This window comes from Electrophorus electricus, chromosome 26 (genome assembly GCF_013358815.1).
Source record: "Electrophorus electricus isolate fEleEle1 chromosome 26, fEleEle1.pri, whole genome shotgun sequence".
NCBI classification, from domain to species: domain Eukaryota; kingdom Metazoa; phylum Chordata; class Actinopteri; order Gymnotiformes; family Gymnotidae; genus Electrophorus; species Electrophorus electricus.
In genome coordinates, this window is record NC_049560.1 from 7,465,238 (window position 1) to 7,483,377 (window position 18,140).

General features: G+C 43.2%; 1 protein-coding gene across 1 annotated transcript in view; it reads left to right on the forward strand.

Moving 5' to 3' along the window:
- Positions 1–18,140, forward strand: part of wdr18 (WD repeat domain 18) — a 34,395-nt gene that overhangs the window by 12,103 nt on the left and 4,152 nt on the right. Inside the window, exons 6-8 of the mRNA XM_035523305.1 lie at positions 2,877–2,941; positions 3,547–3,671; positions 17,945–18,111. Of these exons, the coding sequence (XP_035379198.1) occupies positions 2,877–2,941; positions 3,547–3,671; positions 17,945–18,111 (357 nt within the window). The remainder of the gene's footprint in view (positions 1–2,876; positions 2,942–3,546; positions 3,672–17,944; positions 18,112–18,140) is intronic.

The window sequence follows — 18,140 nt, forward strand, 5'->3', positions numbered from 1 at the left end:
ATGTAATATGACCTGAATGTGGAAAAAGTTTCAGCCCTGACCTTCTACAAACCCAGCAGTCCTCACACAGTGGGAGGGGCATTGCAGTGTGGGTGGTCCTACCATGTGTGAATGCCTGGAAACAGCAGTCAAGATTAGCCCTGTCAGCTCATGAGTGGTGCAACAGAAAAGCGTCATCACTGGGAAGTCGCAAGTTTGATCCCCAGTGATGCCACAGTCATCTGTGGCCGGGAGCCCAAGAGAGCAAAATTGTTTGTGCTTGAGCCACAGCTTGAAAAGATGCAGTGATTGGCCTCGTTTGCCTTATAGGAAGCATGCGACAGCCCTCACCCTCCCTGACTGGCAGCTGTCATGTGATGGTGAGACGTTACAAGATGAGCGCACATGAACGCCACCACAATGTAGCAAAGTAGTGGGAAACTCTGATTTTTCGATAAGGCCTGACTTTCTGAGTTGGGGACATGTTAGTAACAAAATGTCTTGGTGGCTGCCCATATGGATGCTGCTCCTACAATAGACATTGTGTTAAGCTTATTAGCTGTAATTTTGCATGTTAACTATACAGTTCAAGCTTGTGTACATGTGCGCAACTTGCAATTATGTTGATGAGGAATGGCAACAAAGCTAATCAGAAGAACAGTGTTGCCTTGTTCACAGATTATTTTAAATTCTTTTGTGTTTATGTATATACAGCATCCAAAACAAAGTAGAAGTATACGTTTTCTCATGGTGCGCAGTTTCCCTTGAACAAAAACCACTTGAATCGTCATAATTACGACCTCAGAACTAGTAAGCAGTATTTCCCAGGAGGACTTGAAGGCAGCATTACCTGTTGGGTGGGAATTGGACTGAATGGGACAAAATTTGGGAGATGTGTGGGGGGGGAAAATCCAAAAACAGAAATAAATAAATAAATGCGGTCATAAGCTATTATAGTGGCCAAGAGTATTTGTTTAGGACAGATCATTTGGTAGATAGCTGGTTTGATACTTAATACTGTTGGTGCTAACAATTCAGTTAATTTGGGACAATAGTGCACCATTTATCAAAAGCTGGAGAAAAAAATTTAGCTGGGTGTGTTATTTTTAAAATTTAAATTGGTGTTGAATTAAGTGTGTGTTATACCCATCATGCTCCATCCATTTATCATTGGAGGAGCATTAATCAGAGTAGCATTGGGTTGTTGGTGGCATGCAGAGGGTTTTCTGACTCTGGTAACAGGACCTAGTTTCTCATTCCACAGTGGTGCTCTCTGGAATCAAAGCCAGGCTTATTAGATGGCAGAATTTACTGACTTGTTTATTATCCACATCTCTTAAGCTTGCCTTTAAAGGTTTTGCAAAACCTCTCCGATTAATTCACATCCCTTTTACGCGTCCTTAGAGGCTCAATTATTTACGTATACCTTCTTTGAGGAGAGTAATGAGAGTTGAAAATAGTTCCTTGTGTTTGCATACTTTTTTTTGTTTTCTTTTCTTGCTTCTGGGAAATCATTCTGTAATACTGGACCTCGGTTCCTTCAAAACCCCAAAATTCTGCAATAAGCAACTCTGGCACGCTTGTATGTGGCTTTAGCCGGCCTGCTGTTTTAATGGGTGTCCTATTGCTTCAGGAATTACTGGGAGTCAATGAAACTGCTTCCTTCATCTTGCCTATTACCTGATCATATGATCACAGCTGCATCTGTACTGTATAGCGGTAGATTTGTGGGTCCTGCTCCTTGTCTATGATCTGCCTCTTATTTGACTTCTTTAAGTGTTATCGCCTTGTACTTAAATGCAGTTTCACCTTCACCTGTCTCTTCTGCTGAGACTCAGAACAGCTGACTGTTCCCAGAGCTGCCCCTCCCCAATAGCCAACGGTGGAGTTGCATCATTGATGAAGATGTATTTTTTTTTTTTTTTTTTTTTTTTTTTTTTCCCTTCCTTCATTGCTATTCTGCCAATGACCGCATGAACCCCCCCTCAACTGCCTGCTGGGGTGTCCGCTCCGGAGCTGAGCCCCTAAGCAGGACACTGCTATGATGTGTGCGCTCTACACTGCCTGGCCGGACGCCCGGGCCTTGGGATGTTCAGTCAAAGAATGACCTGCATAGAATTTCAGGCATATGAAGATGGTCTGAGAGATTGAAAGCTCTTGGTCCCAGCCTGGGGGCAGCAGTAGAGGAGTGGATTTAATCCTGTCAAAGACCTCCTGCAATAGAAAGACATCCAATTTTTGTAGCTAATGGCTTGGGCAGCCTTGATTTTGTCTTTTAGTGCATCATTTTAACCTGTTAACAACCCCCCCCCCCCCCCCCCCCCCCCCCCCGGCCTGCCTGCCCACCCGCCCTGTTGGGATTGGATTAATTATAGTTGCCTCCTCCCGCTTACTCGCTCGCCTTTCACACAGGTCCTCTTTGGTGTATACTCTATCCTATGCTTTGGAATTAAAACACTTTCCCGCTCTGATTCCCTTTCCCTAATTTATGCATGTTTCTTTCCCTTGCCAGTCCCAAGTCTGTGTGCTGAAAGGAGTTGTAAGCTTGAATATATGAATATGAAATAGGTGTGTTTTGACTGCATGCAGCCAATATTCCCATCTCCTCTCGTCATGTTTAACTGAGTGATGTAATGATCTAAGGCAGTGGCAGATGTCCAGGTAAAGAACCAGAGGAACTCCGAACTACCCATGTGTCTATTGTGATTAAATTGATCCATTTAAGATACGATTATGTCCCAGAACGATTAATTTAACTTGGATGCTCAAAGGAAGAACACGTTAGAAACAATACCTTACTGGTGAGCCTGTTCTTGGAGCCTTTAACCTTTTGCCTTATAATAAAGATCACCTTTTCCGTTCTTTCTCACTACTTTGCTTCCTTTCCTTATTGGCAGGCCGTAAGTCGGGATAAGACTTTCCAGTCAGATGGAGAAGGGAACCAGGTCTTCAAAGGCCACAGGTAAGGTGGGAAGAGTCGGGGGGGCGGTGTGCCGGGCTTCAAGCGCCCGGCACGGGGGAGGCTGCCGTGCCCCCCCCACTCCTGCTGTGGCTTTGGTCCAGATCCTGGCTGCCGGCGCGTAACTAAGCGTTTGATGCAGGTGTGGCTAGCACAGTCAGGAACTCTAATCGCAGCCCTCCGCATGGCGCATGGCACCACCAATGGCGGCATGTGCCGCAGGCCTTTGGGCAACACACAAAAGATGCACAGAGGCAGCCTCCAGACAGCAGCAGCTGCTTCAGAGCAGCTTCAGAGTCCACAGTACGGTGCAGGAGCGATTTGAGGCTTGAAATGTTTGGTATTCCTGCTGCAGTATCACATTGTTTACATGTGCGAGCAGTTTTTATTTAGTCTGCTGCGTGAGAGCAGAGCCAGAGAGCATTGATGAAATTTTGCAATCAAGCATGTGCATTAGGGCCGTCGCGGAGCTGAGTGCAGTCGTGCGATGAAGGGAAGGAGGATGGTTCTGCAGCGGTCACAGGGGGGTGGCGTGCTCGCCCGTGCCAGGCGTGCTGTGGGCCGCATGTCCTCGTCCGGGCTGTAAATCTCTGCCGTGTGCTGTACAGGAACTTGGTGACGTGCCTGTCTGTATCCATGGATGGAACACTTCTACTGTCGGGCTCCCACGACGAGACGGTCCGGCTGTGGGACGTCCAGAGCAAACAGTGCATCCGCTGCATCCACCACAAAGGTGAGTGCTGGGCCCCACCCACTCCTCCCACCCTTCCATGATGTCCACGCAGCACTCCTGAGCCTGTGAGCGGCTAATGTTGCAGGGTACAGCGCTGTCTCGCTTCCTGGGCTCGCCAGCAAGTGGAGTCTTGGGGCTGCTTTTGCTGGGCAGAATGACACTGAGAAGAAAGGTGGTGGACCCTTGCGAGGCATCAATGCAATGGGATTTTTCAGGATTTCTAAACGGAAGGCTCCTAAAATGTCATCCTTGATGTAACCCACATTGGTTATTTCCGGAGGTTTGGGTTACTTGATTGCGACAAAGTCATAATGATGGTGTCATGCATGGTTGATTTTAAGGGCCATATCTTTATTGAACATGGCCCCATACCCAAACAGTTCTTAGTCTTAAGATCATCTTCATTGGTAGAGTGAGTTTTCAATGTCATAGTCACTCTACCATTTAATAATTACCTTTGTGGTAAGATGCTTTTGGGAACCCAGCCCAGTTCTGTAGCATTTGACCCAAAATTGCCTGACTTCTACATATTGGGACAGGTCAATCCCACATGTGAAAGTTAAGCGCTATAGGGTCACACAGTTTCTGCAGAAATTACCTGGACTGTTTATACCAATCAGTAAACATTCAACAGTGTAATCATGTCATCTGTTAAATAAAATGGTGGTGGTTGTGATCACACTTTAGATCACATTGGCAGATGATTGTAAATGGTTGCCAAATGCTTTTTTTCTTTGGTTTTTTACATTTAAAGCCACTAAGAGCAGCAGTCGCAAGGGGCACCTTTGCCTTGCAGGCCCTCCTGTTAGCCTGATTCTGGTCACCCTTCAGCCTTGGAATGATTAAGAGCAGAGACTCTGACGGCACCGCGTGGATGGCAGATGTCTCCCTGCTGTGTTTGGTCTGCAATAAGACACCCCCCCCCCACCCCCAAGTTTGACAGGTGCCAAACAGACGCTGTAAAACACCCCTACAGTGCAGTTTTCCTGTTCATATCTTTTGATTGGAGAAAATGAGGAAATTAAGGCATCGTGCCAGTGGTAAAGTTGTTGTTTTTTTTGTTTGTTTTTTTTGTATATGGCCTTTTTTAATGGCCCACAGTGGTAGCCTCCTTCACAGAGGAATCAGTTAGCCAATCAGTCATTTAAAATTAATGAGCCTTAAAGACAGTACCAGAAATGCTATGTACAAGCCAAGTAGAGAGATGCTGTAAATTGAACTGTTTGTAATGTATTAAAGACTAGAAAAGTAAACAGCTTTGTGGCATTAAGGACTAGTGAGTGATGCTAAAGTAGTGGCTTTGCTGTATGTCATGCATTCCTGGCTCATGGCTTGAACAGCGCATTTGGCAGTGAGTCTTTTATGAGATTCCTGCTGGGATTTAAACCTTCAAGAACTTTATGGGTTTGTATTAATAACCTGCACTGTCATTCAGCTACCTAAATCTCAACAGTCCCACTGTATACTACACTGCTGGTTCTCTCGTAAATATTGACGATGTCCATAAACGTTCTGTACATACGGAGAGAGTTATTACTACTACAATTATTGGTTCTCAGATGCTACTTTTTGTTTAGCCCAATTATTTAAAGACCCCAAGCAGTATGTTGTCTTCCTGAACGCCAAAAACTCTGAAGCACCCGACATGCTAAGCAGGTAGTAATTAAGCCGGAGAGGAAGTGCCACAGGTACCCCGTCCCGGCCCCGTGCTCGGTCTCAGTGGGCAGGCTGGGGTTACTGATGACATTCTTGTGGCACTTGATCATGAAGGCAATTTAAACCCAGTTTCACACTTCTTCCCCAGACACCACCAGTCCCCTTGATCCCACCTCCCATCCCCTTCTAGCAAGATTCATTAAGGCATGCACAGCTGGGCACGTGGGCGGCGACGCAGCGTGTCCGACTCCAATGAGCACGCCAACAGCTGAGTTTTCAGCACGTCTCAATTCACGTCGTTAATGAGAACAGGAGTTGTCAGGGTGCCATCAGTTGGAAAGCTGTTTTTTTTTGTTTTTTTTTTCTCCTCCCCTCGTTTTTAGCTTGTTGAAATATGGAGCAGTGTTTAGATTCAGTTTTGAAATGTGCTCTTGTACAACTGTCTTACAGTGCTGTCACAGATGAAGTGATGGGAAAGCAGCTAGCGTGTGAGATTTGCCCGACTTGCACCCTGCAGTCATAAGGCAGTTTTGTATCACTGTATTGGAAACCATGACTTGTACCTTTTCTCTCCTGAATAGAGAGTTTCCGTTTTGTTTTGGAACAAGGGTGAAAAGGCCCTTTTGCATTCTTTAAGAGAATGTTCTGGAAAGGGGTCAGGGTCTTTTCAACTGGCCTCCTTTTTAAAAGGCAAAGTGTACATTTTTATTTATTTATTGCAGCTATAACACAGCTGTTGGCTGCAGTGAGAAACTAAAAAAGTAAACGTTGCAGAATGAATCTTCCCTGTTGGCTTGGCTGATACTGGGAGCAGCTCGCTGGCCTGCGTGTTTCTCATCATTGGCCTTTCTCCTGCGCATGCTTTTGTTTTTGATGCAGTACCTTATTTGTAAATTAGTCATAACACAAAACCTTCCAGAAATACCACACAATGTACCATAACTGCAAATATCAATCCAGTTACGCTGAAGTCATGATGGTCATCTACCCCCTTGGTGAGACAGGAAAAAAAAAAAAAAAAGACCACAGTGGCTGTCAGCAGCATTTATGGACACTGCAGAAGCTGACTCGATGACGGTAGTGGAGAATGCCTGCATCGTTGACCACCACACACACACACACACACACACACACACACACTTTAATTACAGCTGCCTGCCATCTTAGGTACAGCCTGTCTAATTCTTGCACCTGGACTGACTTTCTGCAGCAGCCAGGGCTGGAGGAGACGGTGGCAGAGGCTCAGGTATAGCCTGGAGCTTAATGGAGATGTCAGAGCAGTTCTCCTCTCATCCTCTCCTCAGATTGGAGCTGCTGTATCTGATGCCAGGAACTTTAAATTGGGAGCAGTCTTAAAGAACTCTGCGTGGTACGTCTGGGCTCAGCCGTATTCGTGCCCATGGCCTGCGCTGAGTACTGGCAGCACTGGCATTCTGCGTTTTAAATATTCTCCAGTATGTTCATGTTTTTGGACTGTTTGTGATTCAGACAAACAAAAGTGGTGGCTAAGAGTGCTACACTGCATCCTTTTTTTTTTTTTTTTTTTTTTGTTACTGTAGGATAAAATTGCTTGACCTATATATCTTGGTCTTTAATTATTTTGTTTCTGTCAGAGAATACCCATGGCATATGATTTGAAGCTAATGGCAAACAAATGTGCCTGGACCACAGCAATTTGGGTTGTATTGAGAATGGGTCCAATTTTGATTTAGTTTTTCCAGCTCGCGTCTTATTCCACATGGAAACCGGATCAAGTCCAAAAAATCATTGAACAGCTGGGATATGCGGAACTTCATTTCAGCATGTCTCCTACAGCTACCTGAAGCATTTCATTGTGTCCTTAAAGAAATCTCCCCTAAATGAACGCCATATTGTTGTGCAGCGGTAGCTGCGTAACCGGAATGGAAATGCGTTTGGAAATGCGTCGCGCTGATCGGCGCGGGATTGCAGCTGAATGGCCTTCGGACATCTGGAGTTCTGCACGAGCCGGCGGGAGCTTTTCGCATCGCCGTAGGAGTTGGACACGTGGGGAGCTTTTTTACTTACCCCTCCCCTTCTTAGAGTAATTTGTGGCAAGGGGGCTCTGTCTGCAGTGTGTTGGCAGAGCCTAGCGGCGGGCCCGATTCCGTTCCCTGGCGGATCCCGCCGTCATTCCGTAACGCCGTGTTTCTGCAACATTGATCGGCAACGCACGCAATTTGAGTGTGCGTTGGGCTTGGAGTGGCCCAAGCCATTAGTGTGATTCCAGTGGTAGGAGCCATCTTGCACCGGATCGATCGCCGTAATTGAGTGAGAGAGAGTTAGCCGGCACTGATCGCCCACAACGAGGGATAAATAATACACCAGGCCACTCGCGTCCAACGCAAAACCGCGACTTCCGCATCTGAAATGTTTAGCCATTATTGAACCCAGGTGTGTTTTTAGCCCCTCGTCTACCGACGCTAACGTGCATCCTTGGAACAAGAGGGGACGTAATCAGTCATACTGAGGTCATATTGAAAATCCTTACCTCGTAATAGATGGGCTGCTGCCCTTCTCCTTGCTTTTAATTATTGACGAGGTCCTCAACTTTTTTTTTTATCTGCGATTATGTTTATTCACTGTTGAATGAAACGGCAACCTGTTTGCTTAGCTAGCCAAAGCTCAGACATGGACTTGGTTCATTTTGACTCTCATCTCTCACGCTCTGAACACCAGATTGTTGTTAAGATTTCCTGCGAAGCAAATGCATTATTCAGTTCCCCTGTCAGCTGGAAGACTTAACAGAAGTTTGGTCGTATTTTGGTTCTTCAGATATTAAATCTCATCCCAGTGTTTGTTGTAACACGAAGCAGACATTCGGACCACTGTATGCAGAGACTGATGGGGTTTTTTTTTGGGGGGGGGGGGGGGGGGGGGGGGTTATGAATAGTTCAGCTTTATTATTAAACATTTAGTGGTGCATTTATGTTCACTTTTTTATATTAAAAAATGATGAATCAGCCAAATCCAAACTGCTGAATGTCATAAAATGCTATGGCATACATATGCACACCCAAGGGCTTTGATTCTCAGTCCTTAATTATCTAGAGCATGTAGTTGCTCTTTTTTTATATAGTTGTTTTCATGAATAGGCATTCTGCATTGTTGAAATGGCTAGTAGCTAAAACAACCTTAGAATATCTTTTAAAAAATATTAATAAGGTCACATTTATTATTTAAAAAGTTGCATTGATCTTAGTTGTTAATTTGCCATTTGAGGAATAAATAATGCATGGGTACAGTGTAATTTTTATTTTTTAAATATACTTTTTTTTTCTTCCATTTTTTTTTTTCTTCCATTTTAAGAAAAAAATGGATATTTCAGACTGTCACTGAAGGGAACACATGACTGCTTGGTTGAAATGGAGTAGATGACCTCCAAAAGTGTGTCCTCCCTAGAAGTTGTCTTAAGTAGATTATACGCTCACCATCCGACTTTATTAAAAACGTTTATTTAGTAGAAACGCCCTGTGTAGTCCTAACCCAGGGCCCATCTGTAGCCATGTGCAGATAGTCTTGGCCGTTCTCCAGGTCTTCCTCAGTGATCATTTTCTGACTACAGGACTACTGTTACTTGGATCACATTAGTCAAGACTGTGATCAAGGTAGGCTGATACATTGTGTCTGTCTGTAATTGTACATGTGTACCTAATGAACTGCCCAGTGAATGTAGTAAGTTTAGGTGTTTCTAATAACTGTGTGTGTGCCTGCCTACGCACTGAAAGCTTCCTTTTTTAGGTTCCTGTTTCATGCAATTTCAGTGTGTAGCTACGCTGAGCTTTCTATTCTTGTTTTGACTGTATTTTTACTGTACTCTGACCTGAATTGCTCTGTGATGCTTTAGTCACTGTGCACCTAACCCATGAAATGATATCTAACCTCCAACGCTTTGCAGTGATTGTTACCTGGTGCATGCACCTTGACGTGGTGCAACAGTTTGTGTACCTCGATGACCCATAGAGCTTTGCCAGCCAGAGCGTGGTGCTCCCGGCAGGGTAGGCCAAGCTAGCACATGCACCCCTTCCTCTAGGCACGAGGTTGTGCGATTAGCCTAACAACATATCCATGTAAAAAAGAAACATGTTGAAGAAACCTAGGAAAATGCACCACAAAGCACAGCCAGAGGTGAAAGTAGTGCTCCATAAAGGAGACTAATGAAGTCAGCAGATCTTGCAAAGCAGACAACCCTACTCAAACTGATTAAAAGAGAATTTATGCTAATTGAGAACACCTTTTAGCTTGGGTCCCTGTAACATTAGGACACTCCTAGAGCCTAATAGATGTGCATCAGTAGCCACAGAAATGACCCAACTACAAACTAGATAATGGGAATCTGTGAACTACATTAGAAAATGTTCGGTAAGCCTGGGTTTCAAACAGGAGAAACCTGCTCTTTTCTGGAAAGGAGAATAAGGATGCACATGAAAATGGAGCGTGACTCTTATTAACCCAAGACGCCTCGCAAAGTTTCTTGAAATAAGAACCAGTATTGGAATGTGTAATAAAAGCAAAGTTCCTATCCAGATTCAAAAATATAAATATTATGCTATGCCCTTACGACTCTCGCTCCAAAAGCCCAGACTTGCAACCACCTCTGACACGTTATACAAAATCCACAAAAGGAGAGATACTGATACTCGTAGGAGAAAAACAACACAGGCAGAGAGATGGGAATAACATGGACTTGGTGACATGAAGGAAAATGGGTAACCTTTTGCCTTTTTTTTTTTTTCCTTCTTCTTCCCCATGTGTGTGCGCGCATTCAACGATCTGGTTTTAGGCACACAAAAAGTGCCACAAAAGTCTCAGGAGGGTGGATCTTAGACAAAACAGAAAACCAAATGACCATATCCCAAAAATGAAGACGCGCACTCCAAGACATAAGAGCAGACGTTGGGTTGGCTAGTTGTGCCTGAGCTAATAATAAAAAATAGGAACATTTTAAGGTCAAGTAAGAACTAAATTTGACATCAATGAATTGAATGTACACACTAGAATGTAAACACTAGAATCTATATTAACAGAAGATAATACAGACAAGACATGGGAAAGCATTAAGGAAATCATTATAACATTGTGAAGAAATATTAGAAGCCGCAACCCCCCCCCCCAAAAAAAAAAGATTGGATTAGTGAAGCGCAAAACCAGCAACAAACCAGCCCCAAACTGGGAAGCACAAATGGACACAAAATCTCATAATGCAGCTGCAAACAACATTGCAAAAATGCTTAGCGAAGATAAATGAAAATTTTAGAACAAGATGGCAGAATAATTAGCCAGAAACGGACTCGAGTAATTATACAAAACAATTGGCAGAAAAACTAATTCCAGTGTACTAATATGAGAGAAACAAACTAATATGAGAGAAACTTCCCTCTTCAGTAGATGACCAACTCAAGATGGAAAGAATATTTCCCAGAAGTGTAAAATGGACTTGCACCAAAAAATCCACCTAGCCTAACTGCAGAAGAAATATTACATATTACTAACGGAGGAAATGACAAAAGATTTCTCATGCACTTAAATTGAGGCTGGCCTAGATAACGTTCCACTGGAAATACTCAAGGAAGGAGGCCCAGACATTATAGAACAACTTCATACATTTTTTTAACAAAATTTGGACGTCAGGCTTTTCTTCATTCTGTAGGGGCGTTTTCTATCAAGATACCAAGAAATGCTGATGTCACATTGTGAAAAATAGTGAGGAATCACTCTTCTTTCTGTCCCGAGTAAAATCGGACAGAATAAAAGAAGCATGAGAACATAGATTATGAAAGGAAGAGGCAGGCTTTAGATAAGGATCTCATGTGGACTAGATCACAATGCTACAGAATGTCATTGAACAAACTATTGAATGGCAGTCCCATTTCTGTGTAGACTTTGAGAAGGCCTTCAACAGCATAGACAGAGAAGCAATTTGGAGTACTCTGACACATTATGAGGCATCAAAAAAGATGATCAATATCATCAAAAATCTCTACCAAGAGTTCATATTGGTTCAAATAGTTCATAATGTTAGGCTTTCTGAAGAATTCGAAATCACAGCTAGAACCAATCAACGTCTGTTCTCTCCTCCTTTTCCACCTTGTGTTAGACAGTCACAAAGGAAGCATATTGTCTCTTCAAGGAAAGGAATCCAATGGACCCTGACACAACTGGAGGACCTGGATTTGCTGGTGCCTTGACCATATTGTCCTGCAGTCTACAGGACATGCAAGACAAGATCAGTGTCTTGAAGGAGACTGGGAAGAGAATTGATCTTTAAAATAAACAACCAGAAAACTGAATGATTGAATGATTAAAGATCAGATGGTGGTATAAAGATGGTGATATTACAGAGACAGTCAATTTTTCTGAATGGTCAGTGAAAAGGCAGGAACAAGTAAAAATATTGAAGATAGCACAACATTCCTTTTGTCCATCTAAAACTTAAATGAAAAATCCACATGCATGCACTGCCTGGCCAAAAAAAAGGGTCACCGCCTGGATTTAACTAAGCAAATAGGTAAGAGCCTCTCATTGGATAATTACTGCATGTGTGATTGTTTCAGCTGGCAACAAGTTATTTAACCCTAACTGATGCAGTGAGTAGCTTCTCATTTGTTAAAACAACCATGTTGAAAGACACATCCTGTGGTCGTGGAAAAGATGTTAATCTGTTTCAGAAGGGTCAAATTATTGGCATGCATCAAGCAGAGAAAACATCTAAGGAGATTGCTGAAACTACTAAAATTGGGTTAAGAACTGCCCAACATATTATTAAAAAGTGGGGCAGTGGGGAAACACCAACTTCGAGGAAGGAATGTGGTCAGAAAAAAATCTTGAATGATTGTGATCGGCGATCACTTAAACGTGTGGTGAAATCAAATCATAGAAAAACAGTAGAACTCAGGGATATGTTTAATAGTGAAAGTAAGAGCATTTCCACACGCACAATGTGAAGGGGACTCAAAGGGATTGGGGCTAAACAGCTGTGTAGCCTTAAGAAAATCACTTGTCGGTGAGGCTAACCGGCAAAAACGGCTTCAATTTGCTAGGCAGCATAAAGATTGTACTCTGGAGCAATGGAAGAAGGTGATGTGGTCTGATGAGTCCAGATTTACCCTGTCCCAGAGTGATGGGAACATCAGGGCATCAGGGCGCATAAGAAGAGAGGCGGCTGAAGTGATGCACCCATCATGCCTAGTGCCTGCTATACAAGCCTGTGGGGTGCTATGATTTGGCATTATGTGCCCAAAGAATGAGGTCAGCTGACTACCTGAACATACCGAACGACCAGGTTATTCCATCAATGGATTTTTTTCTTCCCTGATGGCACGGGCATATTCCAAGACGACAATGCCAGGATTCATTGGGCTCAAATTGTGAAAGAGTGATTCAGGGAGAATGAGGCATCATTTTCACACATGGATTGGCCACCACAGAGTCCAGACCATTGAGAATCTTTGGGATGTGCTGGAGAAGACTTTGCACGGTGGTCCAAATCTCCCATCATCAATACAAGATCTTGGGGGAAATATTTAATGCAACTCTGGACAGAAATAAATGTTGTGACATTGCTGAAGCTTGTGGAAATGATGCCACAGCGAATGTGTGCCATAATCAAAGCTAAACACGGTCCAACGAAATATTAGTGTGACTTTTTTTTTTTGCATATACCATATGCATATACCAAGACCAAAAAATAGATATTTATTTAACTCAAAGGTAAAATTGGTCTTGCTGTATGGATCATAGACATGGTGTGTGTGTGTGTGTGTGTGTGTGTGTGTGTGTGTGTGTGTGTGTGTGTGTGTGTGTGTGTGTGTGTGTGTGTGTGTGTGTGTGTGTGTGTGTGTGTGTGTGTGTGTGTGTGTGTGTGTGTGTGTGTGTGTGTGTGTGTGTGTGTGTGTGTGTGTGTGTGTGTGTGTGTGTGTGTGTGTGTGTGTGTGTGTGTGTGTGTGTGTGTGTGTGTGTGTGTGTGTGTGTGTGTGTGTGTGGATATCATGTTTGAAAGAGTGGGAAAATTCCAAACTATGGGAGATGTTTGGACAAAGGACAGTCAAATACCAAATCCTAGAAAGACAGTGGCGATGGATAGGCTGTATGCTAAGGAAAATTAAAGCCAGGTAACCCTTACAGTGGAATCCCTATGGCAAGAGGTGCTGAGGGCGACCTAAGCAGACATGGAGATGCTGCATTAAGGAAGATTCCGTTCGATTGGGAAAGGGCAAAGGGAGGAGCTGAAGAAGATGGCTCGTGATGTCACCAAGACCTTATGTTCCACAAGGAAAAGAAAGTAACGATGACTTTGCACTGGAATACAAGCCGTCAAACTGACTCTCTGCCCACGTTTTCATGCTTTTGGATCTGCTCCCTAGATAATAGATCATCGCAATTGAGCAGCACAAGCCTCTCAAGAAAACCTTCATCGTTGCAAATAGCTCCTCTCAGCCAATCATCTCCAAGTTCCCTCACATTAAATCAATGCCCTCATGCTCTTATTCTTTAGTTTGTACCTTCCTTTGGCGTGAAATAGGTCTGGCATGAAGCTCTCTATGCTGAGGAAGGATTAGAGTGCACGGCCCAGACCAAAGCTTCGTCGATCACCAAGCCTGATGGGGGGGGGGGGGGGAATATTTGAAGTGCTTGCCCACTGCAGGGCCGATTATCCCACATGCCAAATTCTGTCTCTAGACTTGATGCCTGTTTGGGCCCCCCAGTCCCTTTTAAAGAAGGCAATCCAACGTACCGTGCTTGCATCGTTTCAAGGCAAGTCCGTTTTCAGGCTGCCGGTGCACTTCATTTTTATAAAGCACAATCCTGCATATTTATCACGATCCAAGCAGTTGAGTTTGATGATAATGCTACTAGGCCTTCACATGTACCCTCTTAATTTCTACTCTTTGCAGCATGTTCTCAGGTTTCTTTCTTTTTTTTTTTTTAGCAATTGTGCGGCAATCTAGGCCTTGTGACCTGTAATTGAGTTTAGACCTTCTAAATTACAGGGGGGCAGCCTCCACTTCCTGTATACCTTCTAACCCAGTCCATTAGTCTTCTCCCTCACACATCTCTTCCACTCGCTGCTAAAATCCCTTGGACTAAGCTTGCAATGTTGGAGCTCATCAATGATCAGGAGTGCACTTGGCTATGAGTGCATGCGAGATTTCAGTTCACAGGTTTGCAAGTCTTTTGACAGGGAATCAGTATGTCTTGCTGCATTGATGGCTGAAGTGGAACCTTTTAAAGGATGTGCTCAGAGAGGATGGCCTGGCGTCAAATAAGCCTTAAAGGAAATCACTCGTCCCTGAAATTTATGCTAGGGAAGCAGCTTTGTACATTTTTGAAAGAACATCATATTGACAGTAGTAGCAACACTAACATCAGCGAGACATTTCTAATGTGCAGTTTGGCAGGAAATGGCATATTAAAAATGGGTTGTGTCCTCAAGTAGATGAATCCTAAGCATGAAAATATGCCTTTTGGCTAGAAATTGTTTTAAAAATGGGTGCATCCTCACCAAGCACCTAAAGTTAATTATGACGGAACTGGAGAGGTGGTCAGTTAAAAGGATTGCATTACTGCTTTAAAGTGTCACGTATATTGTGTCCTTACTGTGTCAGCTGTACTATTATTCTATACGTTTGCAGTCCATCATAGTTGTTAGGCTATTTTCATTCTAAAAAATGTCACCTCATTACAACTGTAGTTGAAATCCCCTGTGTGTGGTGTGTTTTTCAGATTGGTGGTATTTGGGTTGTTTGTGGTGTGTGTGTGTGTGTGTGTGTGTTTGTGTGTTTTTTTTTTTTTGTTTGTGTTTTTTTTTGTTTTTTTTAATACACTTTTCCAACCATGACTGAAGAATTACATCATCTAGAGTTTCTCTCAACTGATGTAAGTGAAAGTGCTTCTTTCCTTCTTTTGGTAACACGGCTGATGTAGCAGAGCTTGGCTGTGTGTTTGTTTTTTGTTTTTTTTGGTGGCTTTCATTTGCCTCTGGCATGAGTTGCTCTGTGTTGAAATTCTTGCGTTTCCTTGGAGGTGTGAAAGAGCGGCCTTTAGATAAGCCCTAGTAGTTTTTGGGGGAATGATGTCATTTTCATGCCATAAGCTATTTTATAAACCAATCTGTTCGAACCAAGAATTTGTAGTTTCAATCTGGTGCATCAAAGGGTGGTGGTGGTGGTGGTGGTAAAGAAGATTTGTCTTAGGAAAGGACTGTGTAAAATAAATGAAATGCTAATAGAATGACTTCTGGAAAGTTGTTGTGGTGGTGGTGGTAGCAATTTTAGAGATGATTGTGTTAGGAGAGGACTGTGGAATAAATTAATGCTAATAGAATGACTTCTGGAAACCATTGCTGCTGTGCAGATCAAAAAATTGATGTTTAAGATGGATTCACGGTTTTTCTCTCCAGAACTGTACAATAGGAATTTTTCCAAAGGTACCTTCCAAACTTCACTACTGTTCACCTGTTTATCTTAAACAGAATCAGTTTGGCCAGATTGGACACACTTACAGTTCATAAGTGAAATCTAATTTGCATTCCATCTCTTCTGACTGAGGGATTTTCCCCTTTCACGGTAAAATGAGCCACCAATGTTGTGTGGACTCTTAAAGTGTTTTACTGACCATGTAAGGTAGGCTTATGATTTAATTAGATTTTCAGGTGCTGGCACTGTACATGGGTACAATACATACTGAAAACATTCCAAATATATCACAGGACATAAGTCTTTTAAAGTTATGAAAGTGTAAGAAATGCCATTGTGTGTGGTTTTTAATATTGCTTGATGCAGTGTTTGCGGAGCATAAGACAACAGTAATATCGTATTGTTGGTTGGTACAATCCGAGGAATTTTTACATCAGTTGTCAGTCATTGACACGGACCACAGCTTGAAGAAAGAATCAGTTTTGTCATCCTTTTATTGTGGACAAGGGAATTAACTGCAATATGTAGTACAGGGGTTGATAACTGACCCAAACAAAAGCACACTAAGTAGATTTTACAAAACGGATTAATATATTTCTGTAATATATTATGGATTACCTTTGACAGTACATCTGAACTGATGGTCTTTTTGCATGATTTATCTTGTGTGTTAAACGCAAGGATTTTGGCCAAAATCCTAAATGGATAAATGCCAATGCTACACAACAGTGCAGAGCCATATGTGGGGTCATGGGGTTTTCATCTGCCATCAAGAACTAGATATGAGTAGCAGCCAATACTTGATGTGCTTTGAGATTTGATTTTGTGCTTTTTTTTTTTTTTTAAATTGGACCACTTGGGTGCATACATGCATAATTTATGAACTGTGAGTTATCTTTTGAATGTTATACTGTGACTTTTTCTGAACCATTGGCATGGCTTGAGCACACTCTGTGATGGATGCTCCGCATGTGAACCAGTTTTGCTTTTTTGATGCTTCATGCCTTAAGAAATCAACTCGGCACAGTCTGCCGGTCATGTGCAGATATGCAGGGCTCATGAAGGACCTCTTTCTGAAATGTACTATTTCTCTGGAAACCTTGCATACTACACCGAAATGTTTACTACATAATATATGTGTATGTGGTCAGAGAGTTGTAAATGACAAGTACAGTATAAAATTGTCTCAGTGATGAAGTGATTTATTACCAAAGTCTCACTGACTTAACTGACATTGCTACAGACTAATGCAGAGACAAGCACAGGGTTTCGGGCACCTGCTGAAGGTGCGGTGTAACTTTGGCGGGTCGCAGCTGTTTCATTCAGTCTGCGTGAGTGTGTGCAGAAAATCGCTTTCGATGCCTGTTTTAGAACTTGGCCATGAAATCTCTTTAAAGAAACTGTCTGTGCCAGAATCTCAATGGAATTTCGTTGATTAATCTCCTCTGATCTCTGTGCTCTGTGTACCGAGAGAGCAGGATATATTGTCCTGTCCCTTTGAGGAGGTGGGGGGGGGGGAGCCTTTTCCAACAGCCAATATCAGAGAAAGATGTTTTTATCTAGTTGGACAGATGGGCAATTTCAATTATATTGGTCTCATATGTTTAAGGCAGGCTGTAATGGGAAAATATAAAAGGGGGGCAGACTTTAGTTCAGTAGTCAAAAATCATTTGAGCATTTGTAAGTGTTCTAAAATTTGAAGGGCATCGCTTTGTGTTCGTCCTTTCCTGGTATATCCTCTTAATTGTGGGCCATAACTCCCTGTTGCAATGGGTTTTTTTTCCTCCTCTCACCCATCTCCAACTTTCTCCTGTGTTTATTCTCTTTCTCTTTATCCATATAGGAATGGAAACAAAACAACATCTAGCACTATTTTTACAATTCAATCTCTTTGCCAGTATGGTCTCTGCAGAGATGCAGACACAGATAAGCATGTTTTGTTTGGTTCTGTTTTGGGGAAAAACTCAGTGTTGTCTTTTTGTAAGTAGAAAACAAGCAGACGTCCATCAGCAGAGCACCACCCAGCAGCTCTTATGAGCTCCTTCGCCTCGCCCTTGACACACCCACTATCACGGGCTAGTGTTTAGTGATGGGAATGGGGGGAGGGAGACATGGGAATCCAGTTCAATTGCGTTGAAAAGTACCACATGGGACTAAATGTGTTTTCTCTTTTGTTGCTGGCAGGTCAGGTAACCAACGCTGTCATCGTCCCGGCTCCTGCCAACATGTTCCTCCCGGACAGTCGACCAGGCATCACTCTCCCGCGCTTCAGCCGCCACCTGAACCCATCGGAGCAGGGCGAGGGTGTTGCAACCGGCGGTGCTTGCCTCAGGCTGGGCACTCGCGGCCAGGTATAGTCACCCGATCACTTGCCGCCTGC